Raw genomic sequence first — 18,477 nt, forward strand, 5'->3', positions numbered from 1 at the left:
TAAGTAATATCAAGTATCTCTTCTGTAATCCCCCACTTTCTTCCATGGCTTCTTGTTCTCTGTTTCTTCAGGAGAGGACAGGGGTGGGAAGGGGGAGCAAGGACCAAGTCTGACTTGTCTTCCTTAGTACTCTAAATAGTGACTGAAATTTTCAGTGGTTCCACACAGTCTCATCTGACATCCGCCTGCACTCAAATGCAGTTGTTTCCAAACAGCTGCTCATTGCTATTACCCTCAAATGTCCTGACCGAAATGCAGAGCAAGGGTGTCTGGAAGAGATTTGTAAGCTTTGTTTTGCATGCCAGTTATAGGCTGGGAGGACCCAGCCTCTAGTGTTTTCTCTTGTCTCCATTGAGTATAGAGGGAGCCTCTGGGAAACAAGTTCTCACAGGCACCTGCAGCACAGTCGGTGACACTCACTGTTCAAGTCTCAAACCTCGGATGTACCCAGTTATTATTTTTTAAAATCAAAATGCGAATCTAACAGAAGGAAGCACAAGAAAAGTGTACATAATAACGACCAATGTTTTTCCCTTCATCTATACCGTTGTTTTTAGACATAGAAAGGAGCAGAGCAGATGACTCCAGTCACAGGATGATTCACAACACAAGGGGAGGAGAGCGAGGGGAGGAGCTGGTGGGTTTGAAGCAGTGAAACAAAAGTTCTCCACAGGCTGTGCTGTCCCCTCAGGCTCTGTCTCAGGGCAGAATGGGTAGCATTACCCAAGGAGCAAAATGGGAATTTCAGCATAGGGTGGTGCTCCACGTTGGCACGACATTTCAGCTTGGGGCTCAGGCTTGTCTTACATCCTAAATGCCCGGATTGTTCTTTGCCTCTGGTCTGGCACAGGGGAAGCTCTGCACTGGGTTTGTCTGGAAAACTTTCTGAGGTTAAACCACCGGCTGCATTTGAGCAAAAGCTCAAGCTCAGTCACCCCCAGCAGTTTGAGCGTGGTGAATCGGTGAATCAGAGGTGGTCATCCCAGTTTCCATTTTCTAGGTCAGTTCACACACTCAAAGGCTGGTGTCTTCTTACTCTGTTGGGTGACACCTAAATTATCTAAAAGTATTCTTCTCCTGAAGGCACCTCCTTAGGGGAACCTGATAATTTGCAGACAGATTCTGTTCAGGCCCTGCATCGCCAAACACGCAGCCAGCATGAGAGACACAGAGTGAAGAAAGAGAGGATGTGCAGGTGAAGGATATTCGGGTGAAGAAGGCCTTATTGTGGCTTTGCACAGAGGTTATCCTCAGGATGGTGCCTCTCATGGAGGCATAAACCACAGTAGTCCATGTGAAGGAGCTCAGCAGCACAGCGGAGGAGAGAGCAACGCTCCTGGTTCATAGTAGCTGGTGCCCGTGCGGGCTCCTCTCAGCAAAGGGATGATGTCCCAGAAGAAGCAGTCTCTGCACTGGGCACAGAGGGTCTGGTGGCACACAAGATGGTGAGTCTGAGCATGGGCAGAGGAGCCATTCCCCAGCAGGTGAACATGAGCACGGAGCACAAGCAGGAGCTGGCAAAGACAAGAGCAACGCGAGGGCTTGCAAATGGCCCTGCAGCCGTCGAAACACGTCGCAACACCTCGGTTAAACTCAGCCGTGCCCAGGGAGACAGAGAATGTCTGCGGCTCGTGAGCAGCTACAGAGATCTCTTAGTCTGCAACACGGGACTGACAAACATGTCAGGGGGAAGGACCAAAGTGAACCAAATCCATGGGTCGATGCTGCAGGGGATGCAAGGCCCCCTCATGACCTTCACCCCAGATGAGCCTGAGAGGGGAATGGGATGGGACCCGCTGTCTTCCCAGCTGTGTATGTGCTGCTGCTGGTGTGGTGGCTTTAAAGGAGAGAAGGGATGGAAAGAGGTAACAGGATTGAGGCAGCTCCTGCCCTGAGCCTTGAACAAGAGCAAAGGAAGAGAACAGGGAAGTAAACGGGTGCAGACCCTTAGACACGAGAAGAACACAAACCTGCAGGACAGCAGCCAACGGGGCTAGCGGTAGTGGCCTGTGGACAATGCCTGTACACCAATCACAGCTTTCTTAGTGGCACGTATACTAGTAGAGAAACGTATATAATGATGCTGTAGCAAACAATAAAGGTCTCCGATTCATCCTCGATCGGAGTCCGTGCCCTCAGTCTTCACAAATGGCGCCCGAACAGGGACTTGAATCGTGGCAGTGAGCGACCGGTGGAGAGCCCAGCTGAACGAATAAAGCAGCGGATTGAGAGCTGCCGTCCGGACAAGTAATCACCTAGGAAAAAAGGTGAGCGGCTGGGAATGTAACTTAAGGAGTAGCTGATCCAGTGGCAACCCTGTTGAACTCCCCAGGCTGCTGAAAGGAAGCAGGATCGCGGAGTCACATTAATCTTCTCTGCAGGACAGGGGTGAGCAACGGGGCATAATGGATAGCTCTGTGTCTGGGGAGGAAAAGACTGTCATGAAGAGCTAAATAATCTGAACGAGCAGCTGGATAAATGTCTTGGTTTGAAAGACAGGTGTCTGGGGAGGAAGGCAGGAGCCTCCCTTGAAATGGAAAATGCAGCCCCCTTCCCTCCAAATTATTATAATTTTGAAATTAAGGGACCTTCAGGCAAAGATACAGGGAATAGGAATAACAGTTCTTTACTAATATATATATATATATATATATATATATATATATATATATATATATAAAACAAGGCAGAAAAAAAAAACCACTGGTTTAAACTGAGAGTCAGGAATACAACCTGACACCCTGTTAGGGTGGCAGTAGCAGTCCGATAAGATGGTGGCTGCAGTCCTCCTGAAGTGATGGATGTAGTTCTGTGGAAGCAGCGATCAGGTAAAAGAGTCTGGTCTTCCTCCGAAGGTCCAGTGGTAGGTAGGTAGCTCTTGTCCTCTGGAACTCCAGTGGGGGGAAAAGCTCCTCTGGGAATCCACTGGAAGAAGGCTGCTAGAGTGTTCGAGATCTCAGTTTTTATTTGGCATGGACTGCTTGGCTCCTTCCCCCTGGTCGGAGCATCTCACAATGGGATGGTGAGTCCTGAGGCAGTTCCTTGATGGGCCATTAACAGGAGATAGTCCAGGAGGGAGGAGGCAGGGACCACCGCCCCACCTGGTCTCAAAAGCTCATGAAGATGGTAACGGAATACTTTTTGGGCACATCTTACACTGTAACCTCGGACAATAAACAAAGCAAGAATCTCGATAGCTTAAAAAGTGAATTTGAACAAAAAATGCAGGAGAGAAAGGCCAAAATTGAGTCCTAACTTAAGCGTATCTTGAAGTGGATCACGGTCTCAGTCCCCAGAGTGGACTCATGTACTACCTATTCCCCTGAGATATGGGACGAAGCTCGCCCCAAGGCTCGGGAAGAGGGGGACTTGGAAATGTTACGTGCCTTGCCGGTTCGGTACAGTTGCCAGATGGACCCCCTGGAGCACCCCCTCTCTGAGTACCCCTGGTTCCACAGGACCCTGTTGCAGCTGAAGGTGGCGCAGCTGGTGCTGGCAGCGGCTCCCGCTCCCAAAGTATCTTCCTGGCGTGGCAGAGTGAGGCGCGCCCGGCGAGTGAATCCTCCCATACAGCTGTCAGGGCCAGCTGGCCCAGAACCCCTTGGCCCAGACGCCGATGGCCTGGCCAAGAACCTCCTGTAGCCCCCCATGCCGTGAGCAGGAAGAAGGACAAGGACGACGCTGAAGGCTCATGGCCGGGGATGGGGGACCCCCAGTGTGACACCTGGAGTCAGCCCAACACATCCCCCCACAAAAAAAACGGACTTCACCCCCTCACCGCCCCCCAAAACGGACCTCACCCCCAAAATGCTATGGAATGGCCCTGCCCAACCCCCCCACCCCCCCTGAGTCATTTTTCAGGTGGAGCGTGTTTCTAAGAAAATTTAAAAAAAAAGAAAAAAAGAAAGAGAAGGGAAAAAAAAGGGAAAAAAAAAAAGGAAAAAAAAGGAAAAAAGAAAAAAACAGGGAAGAAAGAAGGGAACTGCATAAAAGATATAAAAGCCTTTGACAGATTTCTTGAAGTGGATTCCTGCTAGCTAGGAAAAGTCTGAGTTACAGGGGCTGAGCTTGTTTTCCTGTGTTTGCTTTACTTTGCCTTGGTCACGTGTGTTTCCTTTGATCTGTAACTGGTCACTCAGAGCGAGCACCAGTGCAGTTGTTCTACAGAAGCCTGTGTAATAGTTGGGCATGTCACGCTGCAAAATCGTACAGCTATTGGTGTTTTGCTTTTAGCACAAGTCATGGATGTGAGGATTTTGAAGGAATGTGTTGCATGAATTTATCAGATCACTCTGAGTCAATCCCTAAAAGTATCCAGACGCTGAAGGATGGAGTTCTCAAGCTTCGGGTTGATGACCCATGGCAATCGCTGAATCAGTTTTAGAGGGATGAGGTTTTGTTAGCTGGTTTAAATCACTTAATAAGGTGTTGTTAGTCTGTCTGCTTCTCTTCTTACATATCCTTATCTGTATACCATGTCTCCTGCAATGTATTAAGCGTTTAACATATGACTGTCACAGCTGTCTTGGTTGTAAGCAAAGGAGGGGGAGACGTAGGAGTAAGTCAGAGGCGACCTTTGGAAGCCGGCCAGGCACTGTTGCACTGAGGAGGAACAAGGAGAGAAGGGGTGGGAAGAGGATTGAGGCAGCTCCTGCCCTGAGCCTTGAACAAGAGCAAAGGAAGAGAACAGGGAAGTAAACGGGTGCAGACCCTTAGACACGAGAAGAACACAAACCTGCAGGACAGCAGCCAACGGGGCTAGCGGTAGTGGCGTGTGGACAATGCCCATAAATCAATCACAGCTTGCTTAGTGGTGCATGTGCTAGTAGAGAAAAGTGTATAATGATGCTGTAGCAAACAATAAAGGTCTTTGGTTTATCCCAAATTGGAGTCCGTGCCCTCAATCTCCACACCGCTCTGCGCATCCCTCCTGTCCCAGAGCAAGAAACAGGCCACAGAACGTTCATCCAGCCGGCATGCTGAGGAGATCCCCACACTGAGTATTTTGCAGCCCCAAATGCCAAACTTGCTTCCCATGACAGCAGGAGACAACTGGCCTTGGGGATCCTCAGGAAGGTCCTTTTGCCCCAGGGAAAGGGCAGCCTGACCCGAGCTGCCACCCACACCAAAGGGTTTCTCTTTCCATGTCCCCCCTGCACACACACACACGGTGCCCTGCTCTTCTCCCGGGACATCCCATCTGCCCACAGAGACTTTTCCCTACAGAGCTCATCTCTGCTGACCTGGACGGCCATTCCTGCACCCCCTCCCCAGGCTCCCCACAGACCCTGAACTGGTGGTGCTGCTCTGCAGAGCAAGTGGGCTGTGGTGGCCAGGGCCGTACTGGTGAGGCTGAGAGGCAGACCCAGCTCAGGGTGGCTACTGTCCCCTCCACCTCAGCACACAGACGCTGCCCCCGCAGCTCCACAGAAGATCTTGCAGAAATGAACTCAGACAAACAAGTCGGTGCAGGGTCCTTTATTTGGTTTAAACACGCAGACAGCACAGCTCCTTATTTACACACAGTCTCTGGAGCACACAAGACAGGCAGACACTGACATAGAAATAGGACGAGGAATGATAACATTTTCTTGGACATTAGTTTAATGAAATATTTCATACTGCCTAGAAAAGCTAAAACGCCAAGAACCCAAAGCAAACAATCCACCAAAGACAGACTGGGCCTGTAATGAGTTCCATTACTAGTGATAGGCAGGGGAAGATGGGCAGTTCATTGCTGCTTCTGCAAAGCAACCAGTCATCAGTTTCCTCAGAGCATCCTTGAGCTCCTGGTTCCTCATGCTGTAGATGAGGGGGTTCACTGCTGGAGGCACCACCGAGTACAGAACTGCTGTCACCAGGTTCAGGGATGGGGAGGAGATGGAGGGGGGCTTCAGGTAGGCAAACATGGCAGTGCTGACTAACAGGGAGACCACAGCCAGGTGAGGGAGGCAGGTGGAAAAGGCTTTGTGGCGTCCCTGCTCAGAGGGGATCCTCAGCACGGCCCGGAAGATCTGCACATAGGACACCACAATGAACACAAAACAAACAACGTCAAAAATGACACTAGCCACAATTACCCCAGCCTCCCTGAGGTAGGTGTCTGAGCAGGAGAGCTTGAGGATCTGAGGGATTTCACAGAAGAACTGGTCCACAGCATTGCCCTGGCAGAGGGGCAGTGAAAATGTATTGGCCGTGTGCAGCAGAGCATAGGGAAAAGCAATGCCCCAGGCAGCTGCTGCCATGTGGACACAAGCTCTGCTGCCCAGGAGGGTCCCGTAGTGCAGGGGTTTGCAGATGGCAACGTAGCGGTCGTAGGCCATGACGGTGAGAAGAAAATACTCTGCTGCTATAAAAAAGAGATTGAGAAAGACCTGGGCAGCACATCCTGAGTAGGAGATGGCCCTGGTGTCCCACAGGGAATTGGCCATGGCTTTGGGGAGAGTGGTGGAGAGGGAGCCCAGGTCGAGGAGGGAGAGGTTGAGGAGGAAGAAGTACATGGGGGTGTGGAGGTGGTTGTTGCAGGCTACAGTGGTGATGATGAGGCCGTTGCCCAGGAGGGCAGCCAGGTAGATGTCCAGGAAGAGCCCGAAGGTCAAGAGCTGCAACTCCCGTCTGTCTGCAAATGCCACCAGGAGGAATTGGTTGATGGAGCTGGCATTGGACATTATTTAATTGCAGGAATGAGGGACTGCTGAAAGAGAAAAAGTCATTGATAAGTGAGGGCAGATTGCGCTGAGCCAGTCTTATCCCTTTTCCCATAGATATCTCCCACAATGGCTTCATTTTTCAGGGAACTTCAGACAGTCCCTTTTTGTGAGGTCAGCATTGACGAGCAGGGACTCTACCCATGGGCTCCAGAGAAGTCAGACCTCTGCTATTGCAGTGGTGTCAAACAGCCCATGCATTCAATAGCTGTTCCTGGCAATGGGTGCTTCACTTGAGTGAGAGGTATTTGCCTCGGTGACCGTGTGACAATTGTCCCTATTTATTGCAGTGTGATGGAGTCAGCACCCAGACCTGCTGTGTCTGAGAGGGAAGAGCCCAGGGAGGGACCCAGCCCTTCCAACTCTACTCTCCTGAACAGCAAAGTCTGGGAAGGAATCATTGTAGGCTGAGAGAGAATATTTCTCACCATCATTTTCCATCTCCAGGCTCTCTCCAGACATGATAAGAGCAGCGTGCCTGTGGGGGAGAATGGGCCTGTCACTGGGTTCCCATCCCCCCTGCTGAAGTGCTCCCAGCATGGGGGAAGGGCACTTCAAGCTCTTCAGCCCAGGGAGATGCTCAGGTGCCCAAAAGACAATGCCCAGCATCTCCTAAAGAGAGACTCACCTTGTTTCATGTTACTGCACTCTACATTATCCAAAGCCCCCAACGTTCAGTGTCTCAGAACACATCTGAGACAACCCCTGACGTCCAATGCCCACAACCCAGAGCTTTCAAAAGCAAGAACAGGAGCAGCAGGAATTGGAGAAAAAAACACAAAGCAACACCCTGATCCTTCTGCAAATGGGGAACAGGAGAGGAAGGCAGCTGGCACTCGGGAAAGCCTTCTCCTTACACAGCAGAGCACAGCACCTCCATGTTGGTGACATCCCAGGCCAGCTGGTCTCAGACCCTTTTATCTGCAGAAGGAAGAGATTTATGTGTCAGGAGAGATGCAACTTTGCTGGGGATTTCTCCTTCCACCCACAGCTTCCCCCACAGATCCGTGAGGAACTCCCTGGCAGGATGAGTGCTGATGCCAGCTGGTGACAGAGTCCATGCCCCAGGTAACAGCCACCTGAGGTGAAGAGACACAGCTTGGAAGGACAGCCCTGGGCACCCCTGGCTGCACACCCACCTTCACACCCCACAGCCATCCCCACCAGAAGGCAGCCGTCATGCCCTGTCCCTCTCACACTGCACTAGGGAAGCCCTGCTCTGCAGCCCGTCTTCCTCTTCTCCATCACAGACAGATCCCAGAGGTTGGACACATTCAGGAGATCCTGCAAGGAGCCACTGACACATCACCCTGCACCCAGAGACTTACTGTGTCAGAGGCTGGGAACAGTTCTCCTCCAGTGAGCTCTCACCCATCCTCCCACTTTCTCCTGCCTTTTACCTTTCTCTGCCCCGCTCCTTTCTCCTTGGTGCCCACAGGCAGCCCCCTCAGCCCTGCTGCGCTTGGCAGAGCAGCTGCTCCTGGGCAGAGCTGTCTCCCTGCAGCTCTGCCTGCTTGCTAGGAGCTCTCTCTGTCCCAGGAGCCCAGCCCAGATCAGCAGCACAGCAACAGCCCAACAACTTTTTAATCATCTCTCTGGTGGTTTAGTGTGAAGTTCATAAATCACAGAGACTGTGAGGAAGTTGAGGAAACCTCTTGAGGAGTCAAAGTCAGATGCAAACTCCAAAGTTTCTTGGAGTGCTAATGGGTTCCACTGAGGGAGGTTACTGACAAAGTCTCCCTGGGGGCTGGTTAAAAAGGAAAATGTGAGGCAGTGATGACAGGTAGGCAAAGGCAACATGAAGGTGGCTCAGATGATGAGTAAACCTTGCTGTGCTTTATCAAGACAAAAGACCAGGCCCTGAGCCCCAGCCCCTGCAAGGCAGACCCTGTCCCTCAGCCGTTCCTCAGGGTTCTTCCTGGGGCAGGGTGATGTGGGGATGTGCAGTGCCAAGGGCAGGGCCAAGGTCCTCTGCTTCTGGGTTTGTGCTGGGTGGGATGAGGAGGCACTGAGGTGCTGGTGACATAAGGTATAAAGGGTCTTCTGGTAGGCCTTGGGGGTTGAGACAACAGCCACAGCCAAGGGGAGAAAGCCCTCGGCTCTCTTGGGCGCTTTTTGTCTTGCCAGAGCCCTTGAGCGTCTCCACCACAGGATGTCCTACAGTGTCCCACACCCGCGCTTGCCATTGCACCGTGCAGATTAGACTGTCCCCAGGAGAGGCCTCCGCAACGTATGAGGGACATGTGGCAAGAGGACAGTGCTGCCAAGAGCTCTGGAGTGTCCCTCTCCTCCCAGAATCACAGAACCAAGGAGGCTGGAAGGCAGCCAGCCGCCACCTTTTCTGTGCTTCCCCTTCATGCTTGGTTTTAGCCAGCAGCTCCTTTCTCAGCCATGCCAGCCTCCTGCCACCTTTATGTGACCTCCAGCATGTCAAGGTGGACTGTTCTGGATCGTGAAGAGGAGATCCTTGAGTATCAAACAGCTCTCTGGACCTGTCCTCTCTGCTTGGCTGTAGCCCATCAGTTCTTCTAAGAAGGTCCATCAGCAGGCCAAAGTCGGCCCTATAGTAGCCCTGTTCTTTCTTTTCTTCCCTTTTTCTCAGTATCCTCAACTCTACCTTCTCCCCCTGGACTTTTCCATTCCTAGCCAGCTCTTCCTTGTTTGTAAATGTTGTCTGTTAAACCCAGCAAGAATTTAGGCACAACCCTGCAGCTTGCACACCTCCCTCCTCCAACCTCTGTGGAACAGCAGAAAAGGAAAGAAGAGTAAAAGCAAGAAAACTTGTGGGTAAAGATGGTCACTTGGGGTCATTGCCCTGATTGTGTCCCCTCCAAACCTCTTGTACTCTAACCCCCCCAGTCTATTCACTGCTGGAGCACAGTCAGAAACAGAGCAGGCCTTGACACTGTGGAAACACTCTTCAGCAACAGCCACAACATTACTGTGTTCTCAGCATAGTTTTGGTCACAAATCAAACAGAAGACCATGGGAGCCTCCATGAACAAATGTATCTCCAGCCCAGCCAGACCCAGTCCAATCTCCACCCCTTCTCCATCCCCTTACTCTCATACTCAAGTCCCACACTGTGCAAAAGCACCTCATCTGCCACCACCCCTTCCCATCACGTGACTGACAGCTATTATTGCCTTATCTATGGGTCATCCCTCTCACATGTCCATGAAATGATCCATAAAGTGTCCACTGATTTAATGTTGTCCATGACTTGGGTTCCATTTGGGATGGCGGTTACTGAGGACAAGAGAGGTGTGATGTGTGGAGTTACTGGTCATGAAACCAGCTCAGGTTGGGTCATTGCTTCACTTGCTCAGGTTTTTAGAATGCTCATTTAGGTGATATGTGCTGTAGAACTTTCTAAAATGTACAACTCAAATTGTGAGGTTTTTTCTACCCAGGTTAAATCTACTGCAGGTACACATCAGATTTTCCAGAAATAAACCCAGTGCACCCAAATCTTTGAGAAAAGAAATCCCACAATTATGTTGGCCTTTTCCTGAGAAAGGAGCCACCTGTGCTGTCTTTCCCAGACAGTTCCCTACGTGCACTATAGGGACATTATCTCCTTCTACAATAGGCAGGTTTTTGTTTGGGCAGGGCCAGGTTGATCAGTCCATCCTCTGGTATTAACTACGCAGGTGGCTTCTGCCCAGGCTGCATCCCACCGCTTGTATTTCCCAGCCCCCTTTGCTCTCACTCTTGTCCTTAATAGTCCCTTCTCTCAGTCAATCATTCCAGAGGCTGGTGTGTGACAGGGGATGTGGCACACCCAATCATTGCCACGTTCCCTGGCCCAGGGGCTTCTGAGGGTGTTTCAGAAAGGAATCCTGCTGTCTGCCTCAGGTCTTTCTGGGGTGCCACAGCACTTGCTGTTCAAGGCTCAGGATGGTGTTTTGGGGGGTGGTTTGGGTCACGGGGCATGTTGCCAACCATCTGGTTGTCACTTCCACCACAGTAAGCACATGGCGCTTGCCTTGGCAGGTTCGTGGCAGTGTGATATAACCCATCTGTGAGGCCTCTCTGGATTGATATCGCAGCCACCATCCTTCACACCACAGAGGCTTTGCTCGCTTGGCTCACTTGACTATGATGCATGTGTCACACTCCTGAATAACACCTGCAATGGCTTCAGTGGTCAAGTCCACCTCTCCATCTCAAGCCCATCTGGACATTGAAGCTCTCCCTAGATGTCCTGACCCTACAGGATTCCACTAACTTATGACTAGTTAACTCCTGTGTTCCAAGTGTTGGTCCACCTCAGCCACTTCCATTATTGCACCCGGTCTACTTGCTTGTTGTGTTGATGTTCCTCAGGGATTTCTCTGTCACTTCCCTTGTCCCTGGTGAGTGACTCCAGCTGTTGAGCTTCCTCATCCTCCAACTCCTGACTGGTGCCCGACTGTTCCAGCAGTGGAGCAGCCAGGCACCTCTCTCCTTCCCTCTCTGGCACCTGTTATATTTCTGGTTTTTTCCATGGTCTCTCAAGTTCAGTGACCTGGTAGTTTTGGTCTGATTTTACTGATTTTTCTCAATTCTTTCTTCTATTTCCATGAAAAAGAACAGCTTCATACTTCAATTCGTTCTCCTGCCCTACTAATAGGTGGTACAGACCCATCCACATTTGTGTGGCTGGTTTTTTACTGCTGGGGTGATTCCTCTAGTGACTTGAGGCTTGGGTTGCTATTTCATCCCTGGTGGCCTCAGGTTTAGTTTGGGTTCCCATCCCAACCATGGTGTTCTCCAATATTTTGTCCATGTCACAATCATGGCATGCTCAGAGATGACTTGGGTCTGTATCTCAGCCATGATTTTCTGACAGCACTGAAGAGATAGACACAGGCCAAGCCCCAGTACAGCCCTTGGAGCTGCTGGGTTTCACTGGGGTAGGCAAGGCACCCTTCTGTTAGGTAGTGTGTCCATGGAGCAGGATTACCTGCCGTCTCAGGCTTCAAAGAACAGGCATTGGGAGGTGATAACCACCCTAGGCACCTGCCCACGTGCCCTGACACCCAGGGACTGCCTGCCTCAGGGCATCTCTCAGGATCTCCTCACCAACGACTTGTCTCGCCTGATGTCACAATTCCACACCAGATTGCACACACATTAGAAGAGAGGAACACTCTTAGCATATAATTGCTGCATGATTATCTCGAGACCCAAGACTTATCCCCTCCCCTTCCTGAGAAGAACAAGTGTTCAATCAAGATAAGGACACCTCTGTTCTCCCAAAAGTAACAGATGGATCCACGTTGAAGAGAAACACCAGTTGCTGATGCCAAATGACTTTGCAGAAGTCAGTGATGGAAACATAGAATCATAGAATCATGTAATGGCTTGGGTTCAGAGGGACCTCAAATATCACCTAGTTCAAACCCTCCTGCCATGGCAGAGACACCTCCCACTAGACCAGGTTGCTCAAGGCTATATCCAGCGTGGTCTTGAACACTTCCAAGGATGGAGGTGAGGCTGACAGGTCTGTAATTACTCGAGTCCCCCTTCTTGCCCTTTTGAAGACTGGAGTGACATTTCTTTTCCTCAGGTACCTCATCTGTTCCACAGACTTACGAAAGATGATGGAGACTGATCTAGAAATGACTTCTGCCAGCTCCCTCAGCACCCGTGGGTGCGTCTCATCAGGGCCCACGGATTTGTGTATGTCCAGGTTGCTTAACTGATCCCTGACCCACTCCTCATCAACCAAGGCAAACTTCTCCTTTCTCCTGACTTCCTCTGGAGCCTCATGGGTCTGGGGCTCCTGAGGACAGTCTCCAGCAGTATAGACAGAGACAAAGAGGGCATTCAGTAGCTCTGCCTTCTTTGTATCCTCTGTCACCAGGGCATGTGCCTCATTCAACAGTGGGCCTACATTGCCTCTGGTGTTAGTTTTGTCTGAAAGGTATTTGAAGAAGCCCTTTCTGTTGTCCTTGACCTCCCTTGCAAGGCTTAACTCCAAGGAGGCCTTAGCTTTCCAAGTTGTCTCCCTGCATCTTCTGACAACACTCTTACAGTCCTCCCAATTGGCCATCCCCTCCTTCCAAGTTCTATAGACTCTCTTCTTCCACTTGAGTTTGCCCTTTCCTTCCCTCTTTATACTGTGAGGGTCTCCTGCTCCTTTTCTTGATTTAATACCCACTGGGATGCTCTGATCTTGAGCTTAGAAGAATTGAACATAAACCAACTATTTTGGGCCTCTTTACCTTCTAGTACCATGTCCCATGGGATTTCCCCTGGCAATTGCTTGAAAAGGCCAAAGTTGGCCCTGCTGAAGTCCAGGGTTGTGATCTTGCTTGGTATTCTGGTCCTACCACACCAGATCCTGAACCCCACCATCATCTCATGGTCACTGCAGCCAAGGCTGCCCTCGACCTTTACTGCTTCAACCAGACCCTGCTTGTTAGTGAGGAGGAGATCCAGCAGTGCTCCCCTCCTTGTTGGGTCACCCACCAATTGCATCAAGAAGTTCTCATCGATGCACTGGAGGAACCTCCTGGACTGTGAATGACTGGTTGTGTAGGCCTTCCAGCAAGTATCTGGGGAGTTAAAATCCCCCCATGAGCAACAGGTCCTGTGATTGTGAGGCTGCTGTCAGCTGCCTGTACAAGGCCTCACCAACTTCCTCATCCTGGTCAGGTGGCCTGTAACGGACACCCACAACAGTATCTCCCATGCTAGCCTGCCCCTTGAGTCTCACCCAAAAACTCAGCTATCTCCTCATCCACTCCTGGCCAGAACCCCATACATTCTAGTTGCTCTCCCCCACCAAGCCTTGTTGACCTCTCTTTCCTTATAGCGGGAAAACCTCAGGAAAGCTCCTGAACACTGAGATCCGCTGCTGGCTGCTCCCGACTTGAAGCAGCTGATCTTAGAGACTGATGTATAATATGTTTAAGTTTCTTCTTGAGAAAATGTCATGTCATTTTCTGTGTAACCAGAGTGTGGATTTCTGTATCTGCATTCCTCTTTGTAGGGACCGGAGCTGTTGCTGACAGTATGTCTTTCCTGAAATCCTTGAGTGTCAGGTTTTTTTGGTTATGATTTTTTTAAGGCTAATTTAATATTTCAATTAAAGTGAGATGGTTACTTGTTTACAGTTACTTCATGCATTTGATGGGAAGAAATGGATCTCATGAATCAGAAAACGTGGAGGAAAGCTCTGCCTTGTTCAGTGTCAGTTTGCTTCTGAAATCCCAATTTCATGAAGGATTTGTCAGCTTTCTTTTGTAATGCTTTTTATAATATTGAAACTCTGTGCGTGTTCCGACTGGTAGTAGAGCGCGTTTTTAGCCTTAGTTCTTGCATCCAGAAGGTGTCAAATTCAGGAGTAATAGAGGAGGTCACAGGCAGGGGCTTAATCATTCTCACAGTGGATTCTTTCATCCTAGTCAGCTGTCCGCTTCTTGTGGAGTGTCTGAGTTTGTGTGGTGTGTAACAGTGGTCAGCTCATAACCTTTGGAGTGAATCACTGACATGTGACGCACAGCAATGAAGTAAAACATCCCTTGAGCTGCCTGAACATCTCATCTGGGGGAAAACTGATCCCCATGACTGCATTGAAGAAGCAGCGGTTGACTGGGGCAGACGTGGTAACGGGCTCCGTAAATAAGTGTCAGTGTCAAAAGTGCAAGTGGAGCATTCCCCACCTCTGGTTTTTTGAGTGAGGTGCGTGTGAGTAAACTACACTCGCAGCTCAGACATGAAGGCTTTTATTGCCTGGAACAGGCTGCCGGAGGGCTAAAGTACTGCATGGGTCGCTGAGAGCCGCTAGACTCTCTGGAGTGCTCTGAGGTTCCTTTGTGGCAGGAAAATGAAGAATATTTGGGTCAGTGCTACCCCTGCTGTTCTTGCTTCACATTAAAACAGGACACTAAGCTAAATGGGTCGTGCTGGGTGACGTCATAGGTGGCTGCACAGGTGACAGGTGAAGAGCAGCCCCTGCCTTGTGCAGCTCCTCCTGCTGTCCCTGATGGCTCAGGAGCTGCTAGGGCAGGAGTGTGCAGCAGGGTTGTGCCAGTGCTGATGACGTCACCTGTTCCTCCCTGCCCAGCTCTCCAGCCTGTCCAGGTCTCGCTGAATATCAACACAGCCTTCTGGTGTGTCAGCCACTCCTCCCAGTTTAATTTCAACAGCAAGTTTTAGTTGTATATTTTAGCAAGTACTGCAGCAGATATCACCTAAATGAGAGTTTCAAAAATCTAGGCAAGTGCAAGAATCATAGAATCATGGAATTGTATTTTTTGAGAACCTCCAGGGATGGTGACTCCACCACTTCCCTGGGCAGCCTGTTCCAGTGTTTGAGAACTCTTTCAGGAAAGAAATATTTCCTCATGTCCATTCTAATCTTCCCCTGGTGCAACGTGAGCCCATTTCCTCTTGTCCTATGACTTGTTACTTGGGAGAAGAGACTGACCCCCACCTCAGTACAACCTCCTCTCAGGTAGTTGTAGAGAGCGATGAGGTCTCCCCTCAGCCTCCTCTTCTCTGGACTAAACAATCTCAGTTCTCTCAGCTGCTCCTCACAAGACCTGTTCTCCAGACCCTTCATCACCTTTGTTGCCCTTTTCTGGACACGCTCCAGCACCTCAGTGTCTTTCTTGGAGTGAGGGGCACAAAACTGCACACAGAAGTTGAGGTGCGGCCTCACCAGTGCTGAGCACAGGAACACAATCACCTCCCTGCTCCTGCTGGCCACACCATTGCTGATACGGACTGTGATGCTGTTGGCCTTCTTGGCCACCTGGGCACACTGCTGGCTCACGTTCAGCCGCCTGTCGAGCAGCACACCCAGGTTCTTTCCTGTCGGGCAGCTTGCCAGCCACTCATCCCCAGCCTGTTGCAGTGTGTGGTGTTTTTGTGACCCAAGTACAGGACTCGGCTGTTGGCCTTGTTGAACCTCATACAATTGTCCTCAGCCCATCGATCCAGCCAATCCAGGTCCCTCTGTGGAGCCTCTCTACCTCAAGCAGATCAACACTCCCACCCAATTTAATGTCATCAGCAAACTCACTGAGGGAGCACTCAATCCCCTCATCCAGATCGTCAATAAAGATGTTAAACAAGACAGGTCCCAACACTGAACCCTGGGGGTCACTGCTTGTGACCAGTCACCATCTAGATTGAACTCTGTTCACCATCACCCTGTGCTTGACCGTCCAGCCGGTAACCTCACCCAACCTGAGCTACTTGTCGTGATCAGTTACTCCACACAACACACCTTTCCTGTCCTGTGTAACCCCCATACCAAATGGAAAAGAAGTTATTGACGAACTCAGTTGACACTTCACGGACAATTTCACGGACATTTGAGAGGGGTGGCCCACAGTTAAAGCAGTGATAGCTGTCTGTAAACGGTATGATTGGAAGGGGGTGGTTGTATATGAAGGTCTTTTGGATAGTGTGGGACCTATGACAGAAGTGGGATGGAATAACGGGTGGAGATTGGACTGGGCCTGGCTGGGCTGGACTTACTTCTCTTCATGAAAGCTCCCGTGGTGCTATGTCTCAGTTTCGTGACTAAAACCATGCTGAGAATACACGAATGTTCTAGCTGTTTCTGAAAAGTGTTTGAGAAGCCTCAAGGTCTGCTCTGCTTCTGACTGTGCCACACCAGTGAATAAAGGGGTGAGGGTGCAAGAGGTTGGGAAGAGAAACAAGAAGGCCGTTGACCACAAATGGTCACCTTAACCCGCAAGTATTCTTGCATTTACTCTTCTTTAGTCTTCCCCTGTCCCATAGAGGTTGATGAGGGATATGAGCAAGACACTGGGTGGTGCCTAATTTCTTGGGGTTGTTAATCCACAACATATAGAAAACAAGGAAGAGCTGGCTAGGAACGGCAATGTCGGGAGTGAGAAGGCAGATTTGAGGATCCTGAGAAAATGGGAAGAAAGTAAAGAACAGGGCTTCTGGAGGGCCTGCTGAGGGACATCCCTAGAAGAACCCACGGCCTACAGCCCTGAAGAAAAGACGAGTGCAAAGAGCTGTTTGATGCTCAAGGATCTCCTCTTCATGACCCAGAATGTTCCGCCTTGACATGCTGGAAGTCACATAAAGGTGGCAGGAGGTTGGCATGGCTGAGAAAGGAGCTGCTGGCTAAAACTAAGCATGAAGGGGAAACCCAGAAAAGGTGGCGGCTGGATGCCTTCCAGCCTCCTTGGTTCTGGGATTGTGGGAGGAGATGACACTCCAGAGCTCTCAGCAGCACTGCCCTCTTGCCAGGAGCTCCCTTCGTCCCAGGCAGGCAAAGGCACGGTCAAGGTTGCTCTGATGCTGAGGAAAGCTGGGGGTGTTCCATGAAGGCTACAGGTCCTGACCTCCAGCCTCTGGGAAGGGAGAATAAGTCCCTCAGGTGTCACTCAGGCCTCTCCTGGGGACAGTCTGATCTGCACGGTGCAATGGCAAACGCAGGTGTGGGACACTGTAGGACATCCTGTGGTGGAGACGCTCAAGGGCTCTGGCAAGACAAAAAGCCCCCAAGAGATCCGAGGTCTTTCTCTCCTTGGCTAGGGCTGTTGTCTCAACCCCCAAGGCCTACCAGATGACCCCTTCACCCTATGAAACCAGCACCTCAGTGCCTCCTCAGCCCACCCAGGACAAACTCAGAAGCAGAGCACCTTGGCCCTGCCCTTGGCACTGCACATCCCCACATCACCCTGCCCCAGGAAGAACCCTGAGGAATGGCTGAGGGACAGGGTCTGCCTTGCAGGGGCTGGGGAGTCAGGGCTTTCTTTTGGCTTGATGAAGCACAGCAAGGGTTACTCAGCATCAAAGCCACCTTCATGTTGACTTTGCCTACCTGTCCTCACTGCCTCCAGGTTTGTCCTTTAACTAGCCCCCAGGGAAGCTTTGTCAGTAACGTCCCTCAGGGGAACCCATTAGTGCTCCAAGAAACTTTGGAGTTTGCATCTGACTTTGACTCCTTGAGAAGTTTCCTCAACTTCCCCTCACCGTCTGAGTTTCAAGGACTCAACATAAAAACCACCAGAGAGGTGATTAAAAAGTTGTTGGGCTGTTGCTGTGCTGCTGATCTGGGCTGGGCTCCTGGGACAGAGAGAGCTCCTAGCAAGCAGGCAGAGCTGCAGGGAGACAGCTCTGCCCAGCAGCAGCTGCTCTGCCAAGCGCAGCAGGGCTGAGGGGGCTGCCTGTGGGCACCAAGGAGAAAGGAGCGGGGCAGAGAGAGGTTGAAGGCAGGGGAGAGGGGGAGGATGGCTGAGAGCTCACTGGAGGAGAACTCTTCCCAGCCTCTGACACAGTAAGTCTCTGGGTGCAGGGTGATGTGTCGGTGGCTCCTTGCAGGATCTCCTGAATGTGTCCAACCTCTGGGATCTGTCTGTGATGCAGAAGAGGAAGCCGGGCTGCAGAGCAGGGCTTCCCTCCTGCAGTGTGAGAGGGACAGGGCATGACGGCTGCCTTCTGGTGGGGATGGCTGTGGGGTGTGAAGGTGGGTGTGCAGCCAGGGGTGCCCAGGGCTGTCCTTCCAAGCTGTGTCTCTTCACCTCAGGTGGCTGTTACCTGGGGCAGGAACTCTGTCATTAGCCAGGATGAGCACTCATCCTGCCAGGGAGTTCCTCACGGATCTGTGGGGGAAGCAGTGGGTGGAAGGAGAAATCCCCAGCAAAGTTGCATCTCTCCTGACACATAAACCTCTTCCTTCTGCAGATAAAAGGGACTGAGACCAGCTGGCCTGGGATGTCACCAGCATGGAGATGCTGTGCTCTGCTGTGTAAGGAGAAGGCTTTCCCGAGTGCCAGCTGCCTTC

The 18,477-nt window shown here is 51.0% G+C and overlaps 1 protein-coding gene across 1 annotated transcript; it reads right to left on the reverse strand.

Moving 5' to 3' along the window:
- Positions 1 to 5,702: 5,702 nt before the first annotated feature.
- Positions 5,703 to 6,668, reverse strand: LOC147412913 (olfactory receptor 14C36-like). Its single transcript, XM_086480789.1, has one exon. The coding sequence runs from the start codon at positions 6,666 to 6,668 to the stop codon at positions 5,703 to 5,705; it is 966 nt and encodes a 321-aa protein (XP_086336915.1).
- Positions 6,669 to 18,477: the final 11,809 nt, after the last annotated feature.

The sequence above is a fragment of the Leptosomus discolor genome, unplaced genomic scaffold (genome assembly GCF_034619465.1).
Source record: "Leptosomus discolor isolate bLepDis1 unplaced genomic scaffold, bLepDis1.hap2 HAP2_SCAFFOLD_35, whole genome shotgun sequence".
Classification (NCBI taxonomy): domain Eukaryota; kingdom Metazoa; phylum Chordata; class Aves; order Leptosomiformes; family Leptosomidae; genus Leptosomus; species Leptosomus discolor.